The sequence below is a fragment of the Mastigoproctus giganteus genome, chromosome 1 (assembly GCF_048544385.1).
Source record: "Mastigoproctus giganteus isolate SK-2022 chromosome 1, ASM4854438v1, whole genome shotgun sequence".
Taxonomy (NCBI): domain Eukaryota; kingdom Metazoa; phylum Arthropoda; class Arachnida; order Uropygi; family Thelyphonidae; genus Mastigoproctus; species Mastigoproctus giganteus.
The window spans coordinates 163535604-163549258 of record NC_143575.1 but is presented as its reverse complement, the minus strand read 5'-3'; the positions used below and the strand labels follow the sequence as shown (position 1 = coordinate 163549258).

At 34.0% G+C, this 13655-nt stretch overlaps 1 protein-coding gene across 2 annotated transcripts in view; it reads right to left on the bottom strand.

Moving 5' to 3' along the window:
* Window positions 1-13655, bottom strand: part of LOC150091231 (adenylate cyclase type 1-like) — an 845725-nt gene that overhangs the window by 151104 nt on the left and 680966 nt on the right. For both annotated transcript variants that reach the window (XM_090374793.1, XM_090374796.1), the window contains exon 12: window positions 5145-5229. In XM_090374793.1, the coding sequence (XP_090230919.1) occupies window positions 5145-5229 (85 nt within the window). The remainder of the gene's footprint in view (window positions 1-5144; window positions 5230-13655) is intronic.

The following is a 13655-nucleotide window of genomic DNA, read 5'->3' as shown; positions in this document are numbered from 1 at the left end:
ATGGGATACATACAAATTAACACATGACACAAAAGCCTATGATAGATACAAGTTGATCTGTAACCAAGTTACAAAGGAGGTTAGGCAGGCGAAGGCAGATTACGAGAAATCTTTGGCAAGGGATGCAAAGAAAAACAGCAAAGAGTTCTTTACTTATGTAAACTCTAGAAGGAAGGGGGATGAATCAGATTGGTCCACTTGATATCGATGGGTCAACTGTTGATGATCCTGCTCAGTTAGCTAACAAACTAAATGAATATTTTGCATCGACATTCACACATGAGGAGTTATTTAGTGAGGGGAAAGCCAGAGGTGTATTCAAATCTAGCAGTAAGCTAGAGAATCTTGTAATAACTGAGAGTAAAGTGGAGGAGAAATTGTTGAAGATAAACACAAGAAAGGCACCCGGGGTGGATGAGATCTATCCAGTTATATTAAAGGAGGCAGCAGAGGAAGTAAGCAAACCCTTAGCCATAATTATGAGAGCTTCCTTGGACTCAGGGGAGGTACCCACAGACTGGAGATGTGCAAATGTGACTCCAATTCACAAAGGAGGATCAAAGGCTGAAACAAGTAATTATAGACCTGTGAGTTTAACTTCTGTTCCAGGAAAATTAATGGAGGCACTAGTTAAAGAAGCACTGCAGGATCATGACAAGACTTCAGTTATAGCTCGGACACAGCATGGTTTTGTTAAGGGGAAGTCTTGCCTGACCAATTTGATTGGATACTATGATACAGTCACAAAGGAACTGGATGCAGGGAATAACTTTGATATTATATACTTGGATCTTAGAAAGGCTTTTGATACTGTTGCACATGGAAGACTGCTGCACAAATTGGAGCAGTGTGACATTGGAGGCAAATTGCTGCTGTGGATAAAGGGGTGGCTGAGGGGGAAGACAGAGTGGTAATCAATGAACACTGCTCGTCGTGGACTAATATTATTAGTGGTGTCCCTCAGGGCTCAGCGTTGGGTCCATTATTGTTTTCTGTATTCATAAATGATATTGGTGATGGTATATCAAGCTTAATGTCGAAGTTTGCAGACGATACAAAGGTAGGCAGGGTTGTCAAGGACACTACTGACACTATGCTGCTGCAACAGGATCTGGAAAGGTTGAGCAGATGGGCTGAGAGGTGGCAAATGAAGTTTAACATTGACAAATGTAAAGTGCTACACATGGGAAACAGCAACCCCAGAGCAACGTATCAACTCTGTGGTACTACACTGACAGTGGTAGAGAATGAAAGGGACCTGGGGGTGGATGTGCAGGCAGATATGAAGTTGTCTGAGCAGTGCAGATGGGCTGCAAGAGTAGCTCATTTTGTATTGTCAATGATATATAGGAATTTTTCTAGCAGGGATAAGGAGGTGATTATTCCCTTGTATAAGGCAATGGTCAGGCCACACCTAGAGTACTGTATACAGGTCTGGAGGCCTCATTTCAAGAAGGATGTAGAGCTGCTGGAACGAGTACAGTGAAGGGCAAGAAGATTAGTGAATGGAACAAAGGGGTGCTTTTACGAAGAAAGGCTTAAGTTTTGCAAATTACAGTGTCTGGAGACTAGGCACTAGCGAGGTGATCTGATAGAGGTGTATAAAGCCTTGAATGGTTTGAGCATGCTCAATGCTGATGGGATTCTTCCTCTCGCTCAGAATAATCACCTGAGAGGGCATAAATTCAAATTGAGGAAAGACAGATGTAGGATAGACGTGCGGAAATTTGCCTTTAGCCAGCGGGTGGTTGGTTGGTGGAACAGACTTCCATCCCTTGTCCTGGAGGTTGATAGCCTAAATAAGTTTAAGGCTCAGCTGGACAGGTATTTTGAACAAACAGAGGGGTGAAGTGGAAGTGGGTTTTTTTTTGTTTTTTTTTTTGGCTGATGCTGCATAAGCTTGCTTTCTTGCATCAAATGCCTCTACAATGCTAATGCTAAATGCTAATAATTTTTTATAATACAATACAATACAATTTTATCAAGAGAATTTGTTTACAATAATAATAATAATAATTTTAAAGAATTTATTCAGTATTATTTAACAATGCAAGCATAAATGTTATAACTGCAAGGTCAGGAGTAAGGGCTCCAACTGCTGCTATTAGCTCTATCTAGCCTAGAAAATTACCAAAGTTTATTGTGTAGAAGATTACATCATTATTACAACTTTCAAAAGAAAAATAAATTTAAAATAAATACAGCATACTCTCTCAAATTCAGCACCCTTGTTGACTATTGTCAGTTTTCAGAATGAAGCCTTATTGACATTTATGCTGCTTTACCCAATGTAGATAACATAATATAGTATATCAAAAACAAACCAAGTGTGCTAAATTTTGTTTCTGAATGGTGATATAACAATTTACTGTATACACAAAATAAAGTGCAATGTTTGCATTAAATAAGGAATGCATCAACAGCAGCAATCTTACATCATCTGTTTAATCTACATATCATACTAGAGTCGTGGAAAAAACAAAAAGTGTTGGCTCATATCTCCCATTATATCACATCCATAGGAAAAATCACTCCTCATTTTCCATATAAATGATAGAGGAGTTCATAAAATACTCCTACTGTATAAGGCTCCACTTGGAAATACCGTGTTCTAGTATGGAGACTGCATCTCAAAACAAACGTAACATCTTTGAAGGGTCCAAAGGTGGGCAACTCACTTGGTGAGACTTGCAAAAGGGTGCTAATATGAGGAAATAATTTTAATATGGGCTTCAGAATTTTTGGTGATGTCTTATAATTGAGAGCTGTTTCACCTATATATTTAATACAGAAGCCGTTTTCATTACTCCCTCAGTGTGAACGATAGGCTTAACTGATCAGGCTGGAAGTGCTCTCAAATTGAAGCTATTTCTTCCTAGGTTTGCACAAAGTTGTTAAAATTCCGAATAGTTTTATTTTACGGAATGGGCCAGTTTTGCAGTCAAACGAGAATAATTCAATATTCACTTCATAGAAGGACCCACAGGAAGATGTTAACTGTTAAACAAACAGTTGTCTAGGTTGATAAGGCATTTCTTTCTGATTAACAATTTTCACAATCGTGTCCTTTGTTCCGAAAAAAAAAAAAAATAAAAATAAAACTCTGCTACCAATTGCGAAATTGCCTACCTTAAAAGAAAGAAGTAATCATTAGGATTCGATTGCACTGCATATGTCCCCACATTGCACACGCGAGCTCATACACTCATTGCTATTCGTTACATTTAATACGTTCAGAACTCATTATCATTATCAACTTCAAGTTTATTTGTTATTTGTTTTTTAAGGCAAGTAATAATTTAAGGGTTGATAGTTATGTCACAGTCAGGAAGACATGTCCATCGCATTCTACTTTAACTGGTCGTGTTGAATGTACCTTGTGGCGAAGAAGATACATGACTTTTCGTGTTTCTGCAAATGTATTCAGGATCGCTCTGAAATGCACCTTTAAGGATCTGAAAGATTTAATATGTCACAGTATTGGGTTTCTTAGTGAAAGTTGTGTTCATTGTCAAGCCTTACATTTTGAGTGTGAAAAAGTTGGGGATCATTTTTCTACATGTTGTCAAAACAGTAAAGTTTCATTGCCAGCAACTGAAATGCTTGCTTATGTAAGTTCCTTATATACAGATGACAATGAATTGTCCAAAGTGAATTAGATCCTAATCTAATAGTTCATGACAGTTTGGTTCCTTTTATTTTTGCCACAACCTTACTTATGTAAATGCTGTTTCGCCATGTGTTATTCTTGCTGCAAAAAATGACGAGTGTGAAAGAATCAATTTAGAAATTTTACAAATGATGCCCGGTGATTCACTGGTGTTAACACTCTTACAATATAAGAGTGTTAACAATTATATCTGAAGATAGTGAAGAACTTTTGCAATATCCAACCGAATTCCTGGACAGCCTCAGTTTAAGTGATTTACCACCCAATTTTAGAGTTGAAGGTAGGAGCAGTTGTTATTTTACTGTGGAATATGGCAATTTCAGAAGAACTGGTCGAGGGCAAGAGACTTATAGTCAAAGCATCGGAATTGTTTGGATCTAGAAATAATAACAGGAGAAGTTAAAGGAAAATGGGTACTCTTCCCGCGTGTCGATTTGACTCCATCCGATTCAACTTTGCATTCTCATTTAAGAGCCTGTAGTTTCCTATTCAGCTGGCTTTTGTGATGAATATAAATAAAAGTCAAGGGAAAACATTTGATAGAGTTGGAATTTTGCTTACTAACCCTGTATTTAGTCACGGCCAATTGTATGTAGCAATGTTTTGGGTCGGATCATTGCAGCATGTTAAGATAAGGTTACCAGAAGGGCACAAGAATACAAAAAATTTTGTTTTCAAAGAAGTATTATAGAGACTGTACTACATTTTAAGAAGTTGGGAAGCAAAATGAGTGTCACAGTACATTTTTACACATCCACATCGACCTTTCCCAGAAAATTGAGGACGTGTTAGTGAAGAACAGAACAAGAGGTTCCACCAGGACATTAAAGACATGGAGATGAGGTACCAGGGGAGGTGATCAGTTTTTAAAATGAAAGGAGAGTTTTTAGTGGACTTTTTACTATTCTGCCCTTTTAGTAGTATTTTTACGATGCATTTGAAAATTGTGAAATTTTCGCAACGGATACTGCTTGTCTATATTGAAGAGCTGTCTCCAATCACTTTTATCTCCATTGATAAATGGCCATAAATCTTCTGTAAATTTTTGAGCAGCAGGCTGATCAGCAGATAATCTGTTCAGTTGGACAGACAACTTGAGTAGTCAAGACCTGCTAATTTTTGTAATTTTTGTAAATTTGTAAAATTCATTTATTAAAAACAGAACAAAATTAGATATTCGGATATAACAATCTTACTAAATATACTGTTATCAGCGAATTATTTCACCCATGAAGGAGATTTTTTTACCAACAAGTATATGGGGTACCAATGGGAGATTCCATAAGTGGACATCTATCCAAATGAATTTTACCTCCCGGAAATAGAAAACCACATCATTTCCAAGTACTCTTCCCCGTCCCTTAAATTTTATGGAAATTTAAGGGATGGGGAAGAATGTTTGAGAAAATCTGGAATTCGACTATGAGAAAGAATAAAAATTTTAGAAATTTCAGCTCTATATTACTATACTTACCTTTAACCGAGCACCAAGAGTCATAAAAAGCAGTAATGAGATCCATACAAAGGCTGTGATAAACAGAATAACAAGGACTAGAGTCCTATAATAGAGAAATATGTATACTTGTTAATTTCCAAAAAAAAAAAAAAAAAAAAAAATATATATATATATATATATATATATATATATATATATATATATATAAAGATTTTAACTAAAAAAGTAGACATGATGAAGACAATTTCTTCATCTTGTCAGAAACATCAGTCTATAAACCAAGGGATTACACAGCCTGTTCACTACATGCATCTCATAACATTTTCTGAAGTCTTCTCAATCATTTTATTTATTATAAAATGTGGTCCAGTTTAAGTAATCAAAGAATTTTTTAAATTTTATCTTGCAAATTTATTTTTTCTGCAAATTAATAAGTAGAAATATATATACACATGTGCACAAATGAAACGTCACACAATTAGTGGTTTTTTAAACTGGAAAATGGAAGAGACTTATTGGTTCATGTTTACGATGTTCTACATCTTCAAACAGGCCTATGTGGCTGGGAAATTCCATACTGCAATAATTAAAAACAAACACCAGCCACGGAATTAAAAATTTTTACTATAAAAATAAAATATATAGAAATAAAATATAATGAAATACTGTGATACACTATCGGAAGACTAAAATATTACAATAAATTACGATAAAATAAACTACGATAAAAATGTTAAAAATATAGTTAAAAATAATGAAGCAATAAAATTATCTAAAATAAACTGGATTAAAAGCAATAAAACTTACGATGTTCTGTTTTTATTTTCAGCAGAATTAATAATTTTTTTTGAAAATAAAAAGATAAAAAAAACACATTTTTTTAATATATTTAGTTTTTTTATTACATTATACACAATAAGTATTTCAATCCATTAAAAGAAAATATGAAATATTGGTAACCTCCAAGCAGATTTAAAAAAAAAAAAAAAAAAAAAATCGAAGAGAAGATGAAAGCTGTACTGCTCACCTTTCACATGCTGCAGTGTTTCATTTTATTATTTCAATAACACTAGGTGTTCAAATAATAAAATTAAATCCTACAGTACTTTTAACCAAACCTCCTAAGAGCAATGTAAATTCAAAACTACTCTTAACTGAGTACATATAAAATGGACTGTACTTATTTCTTTATAACTCCCTTTCCACAGCTCCCCTTCTTACCCAAACCTATATAAGTACTGTACAGGCTTTATCTTTATGAGCTCAGCACATGATTCAATTAGCCTTCCTACCACTTAACTTTCATAATTCTGACTAACCACTTCACATCAAACTTTCAGCCATATGCTATACACCATGTGCAAATAAAAAATGTTTCAATTAAATACACCATGGTCTAACTTTTAGGTTTAGGAAATTTGTCACCTGAACCTTTACGGTGAAATCTAGGATGAAATTTTTGAATTTGATGTTGAAATTCAACAAAGTATAACTGTTTAGATTTTATGATTTATAAATTAAAAATTTTCTCAATCAACTTCTTTTTTCTCAATGGGGATGTTTTTTTACCAAAATTTGTTGATACACCCTAAAAACATCATTTGTGTAATTCTGAAAAGAGTGAAAACCATTTTATTGGAAAACGAAAAATATAATAACACGACAGCACAGCATTCGGAGATACATCTGCCAAACGCATGTACTGAAGAGTGTACATCACATAAAACTGTTGTTTGTATTTTCTTCAAATAAAACTGATTTCTATTCATTTCAGAAATACAGCGATGATATTTTGAAACTAAACTGAAGATGGATAACAACTTTCCCAATAAGACAAAAGGAAAAATTTTAATTTAGAAATTTGTAAAAATCTACACAGATCTACTTAGTCCAATTTTAACAGCAAATTCAAAAATTTCAGCCTAAACACAACAAAAATGGTGCAGACAACAAATAGCCTAAACCCAAAAATAAGCAGGATAGACCACAATGCCTTTTAATTGTAAAAAGCTGTATACAGCTGATATATGTTTTAAGCAGAAATATGTGCACATGCATGATACTCAATTTTTATACACTTACATTTATTTTCGGGTTTATTTTTATAAAATTGAAAACCGCAGAGAATAATAGTTTTGTATTTATATTATAATGTTTATAGTGCTTTTTTCAGAATAATTAATAAAAATTTTGCTTTGTTAAAAATGTGTAAAAACAAAAATGTTTTCTTAAATTTTCAAATTTTTCATTAAAAGATAAAATTACACTTAGTACAGTTATCGATTAATAAAAGATGGAGCACTTGTATACACTCTAAGCAGAATACTAATGCTTTACCAATACTAATACAAAAAATAAGTAAAACCTTTTTGGATGATGGAGAAAAAATATTTTTTTGGGTCTATCACACCCAAGATTTCCACATAACATCACTACTGTTGCAACTATTCGTTGACTGTTCCAGGGAAAAATAATAGAGTCAATAGTTAAAGAAGTAATGCAGAATCATCTGACAGGAATGTAATTATACAACAATCGCAGCACAGATCAGCTAAGAGGAAATCTTATCTAATCTAATTAGCTACTATGACATAGTCACAAAGAAACTGGATGAAAAAAATAATTGTCATTACATATTTAGATTTCAGTAAAGCTTTTGATACTATTTCACATGAAACACTATTATACAAATTATAGAAGTGTGGCATTAGGGACAAGGTGCTGCTATGGATAAATATACCCAATGCTGTGGACGAAAGAACCAAACTTTTTTTTTTCTGCATCATCCAAAAAAAAAGTTTTACTTATTTTTTGTATTAGTATTGGGTCCCTCAGGATTCTGTGTAATGACTGCAATCAGGGTAAATGCAATGTACCCCATTTTGTTAGCAGTGGCAGAGAATAAGATACCAATTGGATGGTAACACACTAATGATAGTGAAAAAGACCTAGGGGTAATTGTGCAGTCCAATATGAAGTTTTCGTAGCAGCAGACAGGCTTCCAGGGCAGCTCATGGGGGAGGGGTGAGGTTCTGTCAATAATAACAGAAATTTTGTCAGCAGGGACAAGGAGGCAATTATCCTGTTGTATAAAGCAATAGTTAAGCTACATCTTGAGTATTGCATACAAATCTGGAAGCCTTATTTTAGAAAGGATGAGGATCTGTTAGAATGGGTGCAAACAAGAGCAGCACAATTAATGCCAGGCAAAGCAGGGTACTTTTATCAAAAGTGCCGTAAATTGCAGCACTCTTGATAAAAGTTCTAAGGGTGCTGTTTAATAAAAGTCTGGAAACTAGGCAAAACCAAGAATACTACCTGATATAAGTGTTTAATTTTAATACACTAAATAGATTCAGTAAACATAACACTGATGGCATCCTTATTCTTTCTCAGATGAAAGACACACAGAGAAGAGAGAGAGAGAGAGAGAGAGATGTTTGTTTGTTTGTTATTTGGTTTTTAGGAGAATTAGCAACTAAGGCCATATTGCTCGGGGGATATGTGGTGGTCATTCCCTGACCTTTCCGCATCCTCTGTATTTGGTGGTCACAGGCTCAAACCCCCAGTCTAATCAAGAAGCGTGTGCTACACACTGCTGCTCCTGCCCACCTGGCTACAAAGGTGCCGAGACAGAGAGATTAATTTAAATTGAAAAAGGATGGTTGCAGAATAAATGTGCGAAAATTTGTTTCAGCTAGAGCAGCGGTTCCCAACTGATAGTTTGCGAACCCCTGGGGGTTCGTGAAAGTGTTCTACTGGTTCGCACTAAAAATTCTGTAATGGCGTCTGCTTAGCTTTACATAGACATATTATTGTAAAATACAAAATATAACTAATAATAAACAAAAAGTACAATAAAATTAAATATAAACAGTAAAGAATTGCCACAGAAAGAAACCACATCTCCCAAAATTCCTTATAATTAGTTTACTATAAATATGTTTTCCATACTAAATTGTTTTGATTCTCAAAGACCATTTACATACAGGTACTTTTTTTGTTTTTTAGAACCTGTAGTACTTAGTACCGTGCATGGGTTGAAAAGTTGAAAGAAGATACTTGTTGATATTAGACTTGAACTTCTGTTGATTGTAATTTTCAGGAAATACATAAGGAGGGTTGTACCAGAAAATGGAAATTAAATGAATAAATGAGGAAGAAAAAAATTTGGTTCTGTGAGTTTGAACTTGGACAGTAAAAGGATGTTGACTGGTTGTGGCACGTCTTCGGACTGCTTTGAAAGAGAGAGCGGGTATTATAGAAGCCAATTCAGAAGAACAGTGCCCAAGGAAATATCTATAGAAAAGTCTGAGACAGAGAGTGGAGAGACTCTGTTAGATATGAGACATTAAATAACCTAACTGCTCTCTTTTGAATGGAATCTAGAAGTCTGAGAGAGGTTTTGGGGGCACCGCCTCAGATGTGGGAACAATATTCTGTGGTAGGGCAGATTTGCGATTTCTACAGAGTCAACAACTGTTTGGAAGAAAGTAAATGCCAAGAGCGAAAGAGAAAACCCAGTTTTTCAGATGCAGAGGAAGCAATATTGTAATGTGCTTTATGCCAAGAGAGATTAAAAGTCAGGGTAATCCAAGATCTTGCCTAGAAATCGGAGTGTCATCAAAGATAAACATAGGAGCAGAAGAATAATTTTTGCGAGATGTAAGACAGGACTGAGTTTTAGAAGGATTAAAATTAAGTTATCTTTGCCCACTGGAGAATTACCTGGAGATCAGCATTTAAGGAAATGGTAGTGGATATTTGAGAAGTTGAAGCTGTTTGAGCAGGGCAAGGTTTCTCAAACTGGAAGGTGGAATGCAATGTGCTATCATCAGCAAAACTATGGATAGGATTTCCGGTCAATAGAAGAAGATCATTAATATACAAGAGGAAAAGAGTGGGAGAAAGAACTGAATCTTGAGTAAAACCATTATTAGTGGAGAAGTTAGAAGACAGAGAGCCATCTACCATCAACCAGTGAGAGCTCAGAGAGAAAATTGGTTATCCAATTACAAAAAACAGATAGCAAACCATAGGATGGAAACTTATTCAAAAGACCTTTATGTCAAACACGATCAAAAGCCTTTGAAACGTCAAGAGCAATGGCTTGAATTTCCCCAAACTTTTCAATTGAATTTGTTAATAGATGGGTAACATAAGCCAAAATATCACCAGTGGAACGATACTGATGGAATCCATACTGGCAATTGTTGATCAGATGAAAGATTTTCAGATAGTTTAAGAGTTGGCGGTTAATTGATTTCGCCATTACTTTAGAAAGAGTAGAGTAATTGCAAGGGATGATAATCAGATGAAAGGGATTTGACATCCTTTTTAGGAACTGGCTGGATATGAGCAAATTTCCAAGCAGAAGGAAAAAAACCTTTGGAATAAGAAAGTGAAAAAAGATGACACAAAACAGAAGTTCAGGGGCACAGGTTTTGAGAACAAGTGGAGAAATACCATCAGGGCCTGCAGCTTTCTTAGCATCAGATTCTTCAAAATCCATCTGAGATCCTTTTGAGAGAAGACCACAGGAGGCACCAATGGAGTGTAATAGGAATGGTTTGAGGTGATTTACCAAGATCACCAATACATGAATTGGAAGAAAAATAGGATGCTAGCAGGTCGCTTTATCTTTGGCTGATGTGGCAACAGAACCATCTGGTTTTGACAGAAGTGGGAACAGAGAGGGGCAAAAATTGCGGCTAATAGCTTTGGCAAGCGACTAGAATGCTTGCGGCTGCCATTTGGACAAGAAGCAAGTTTTCTACTCTTAGCCTGTTCGAAATCTAGTTTAGACTGATTAATAACTGCTTTACAAAGTATAAATAATTCTTCTTCTTTACCTTCACCTTCTTCCCACGTTTATATGGGGTCAGCACCAAAGTATAAATAATACTTAATAATAATTTTTATTATTACGCTATGTCGCTTATAAAACTTAGTAATGAAAATATTTAATAATAAAATTTCAGAAATATTATACGATTTCAGAGAATATAGGCTTAGTGGATAGTTTTAAAAATATTACGTTGAAAAGGGTTCGCGATAAAAAAATATTATGTTTAAAGGGGTTCAACAGTCAAAAAAGGTTGGGAACTGCTGAGCTAGAGGGTAATTGACTGTCAAAAGAAACTTTCATCTGGTATTATTGTGAAAGTGGGCAATTTGAATAGGAAAGATCAGACAAATTACTAGAGGTAATCAACAAATGAATTTTCATTGATGCTGTATCAGTTTGTTTTCCTGCATTATTTATCACTAATAATGTTAATACTAAGCGTTTGATGTAAAAACAGATACATTAAATAACCATACATTTCAGAGGTTCATTACCCCTTCTGTCATAAAATACTTAATGCAGTGGTTTTCAACCGGGGTGCCGCAACAACATTCCAGGGGTGCCACGTAATTTGGGTTTAAGTTACTTAAACTTATTATTATTTTTTAATTTATATGTTTATTTCATTATAAAAAAGTGTACAGTATCTTTTAAATTTGTGGTGATCTATAATTGATGTTTACTTAGTACCTTTATATAAAGAATAAAATTATTATATACTGTATATATATAATTTGTATTAATGAAATGTAATTTTTATAATTATATTATTGTAATAAATATCATATAACATATATATTTTTGAATATTATATATATATATATACAGAGAGAGAGAGAATCAGATCTAACAGGCAGAAAACCACTGACTTAATGCAATCATGGTGTACATAACTCCTTGTTCTTTGTCTTTTTCTGCTAACTAGGAAGGAAAATGTAATGGTATATGCCACAATTGCAATTTTTAATATTTAATTAAATTTTTGAATGTTTTTTTTGCTAGAGAAGGAGGAACAATCCTCTAAAATATATGATTATTTAATGTATTTGTCCAATTTATTAAACTAGTTAAATTATGATCTTAATATGCAACACACAACAGTTTGTTTTTTCATCAAATTGTTATTTACTGGATTAGTCATCATATCCTTCAGCTCCTACATTTCAGATGCTAAAGTGCCCCTGAAATTTATTTATTTTTTTCTTTTACACACTATTCCAATTTTTGTTTAGAAAAATTCATCTGTCACTCAGTCAAGGAGTACATACCTCCTTAATGCTATTTGTCATAATAAAAAATATGAATATGTGCAATATAATTAAATTAAAACAAAAATTTTCTGTTTATTTTCTTGTATTTGTGTTTTTTTTTTTTTTTTTTTTTTTTTTTTAATTGGGAACATGCTAATAATTAGAAGATAAATTAAATTTCTGGTAAATGCTGGAGTGAGGATGTCATGCCAGCATTTACCAGGAGTTTAAAGGGAGACCACACCAGCAATCTAGCCATCTACTTTTTGATAATTTCAGTATGTAATTAATTATCAATTTTTATTAACTATATTATTTTATTCTCATTATTCATTTATCCCTTGTGCCACTGGTCAAAATTTGTAAATAAGAAACTGAACATAAGTTACTGAAGCAATACTTACAAAATCACTTTGGTAATATTTCATAAAATAATTATACAGAAACAAAGGGCTGTACAACATATATTTTTTTTTATTAACGGCTGAAGATGGCACTGCTAACATGGGTGGTTGCTGTTGTAGAGCTTTAGGCATATCAGCAACTTAGGCCATATTGTGTTATATATAATGTCTATAAATTGTGTTTGTTCTGTGTTCAATTTGCTGTATGAAAAACCTGAGTTTCTGGAAGGAAAAAAAAAAAACCACACACTACCTTCACATGAGATCAACAAACTCAGCCACACTGTGAAAAAGACAAATAAAAATTCCTCACATCATTGAAAAGATTCAAATTCACATCTTTTCCACTCTATGTGAGGAGGACGGTAGTTATACCAACTGTGCTATTCATGGGGGCACTGCCCACATGCAGGAATAAAGAAATGGCTTTTAGATTCTAAAATGGAATTTAATACAGTATGTAACTAATAAATATTAATAAATAATTAATTAATAATTAATAAAAGAAATGGCTTTTAGATTCTCTTCCCTTTAGATTCACTTTTGTCTTTTATAACAGTAAAACCTTAATTTTACCTTCACTGTTAAAAGAAGTAATGCAGGATCATCTGGACAAGGCTCCAATTATACTTCAAACACAACGTGGATTTGTTTGGGGAAATCTTGTTTGCCCAATTTTATTGGTTACTACAATGTGGTCACAAAGGAACTGGATGTAAAAATAAGTATTATATCATATACTTGGATTTCAGGAAAGCTATTGATACTATTGCACATAAAATACTGCTGTACAATTTGGAGCAGTGTGGCAGTAACCCCAGAGTAACATATCAACTGTATGGTACTACACTCAGAGTAGCAGAAAATGAGAAGGATCTGGGGTAATTGTACATTCAAATATGAAGTTCTCTGAGCAGTGCAGATGGGCTGCAAGGACAGCACATGGGATTTTGTCAATGAGATACAGGAATTCTGCTAGCAGGAATAAGGAGGGGATTATCTCATTGCATAAGGCAATGGTCAGGCC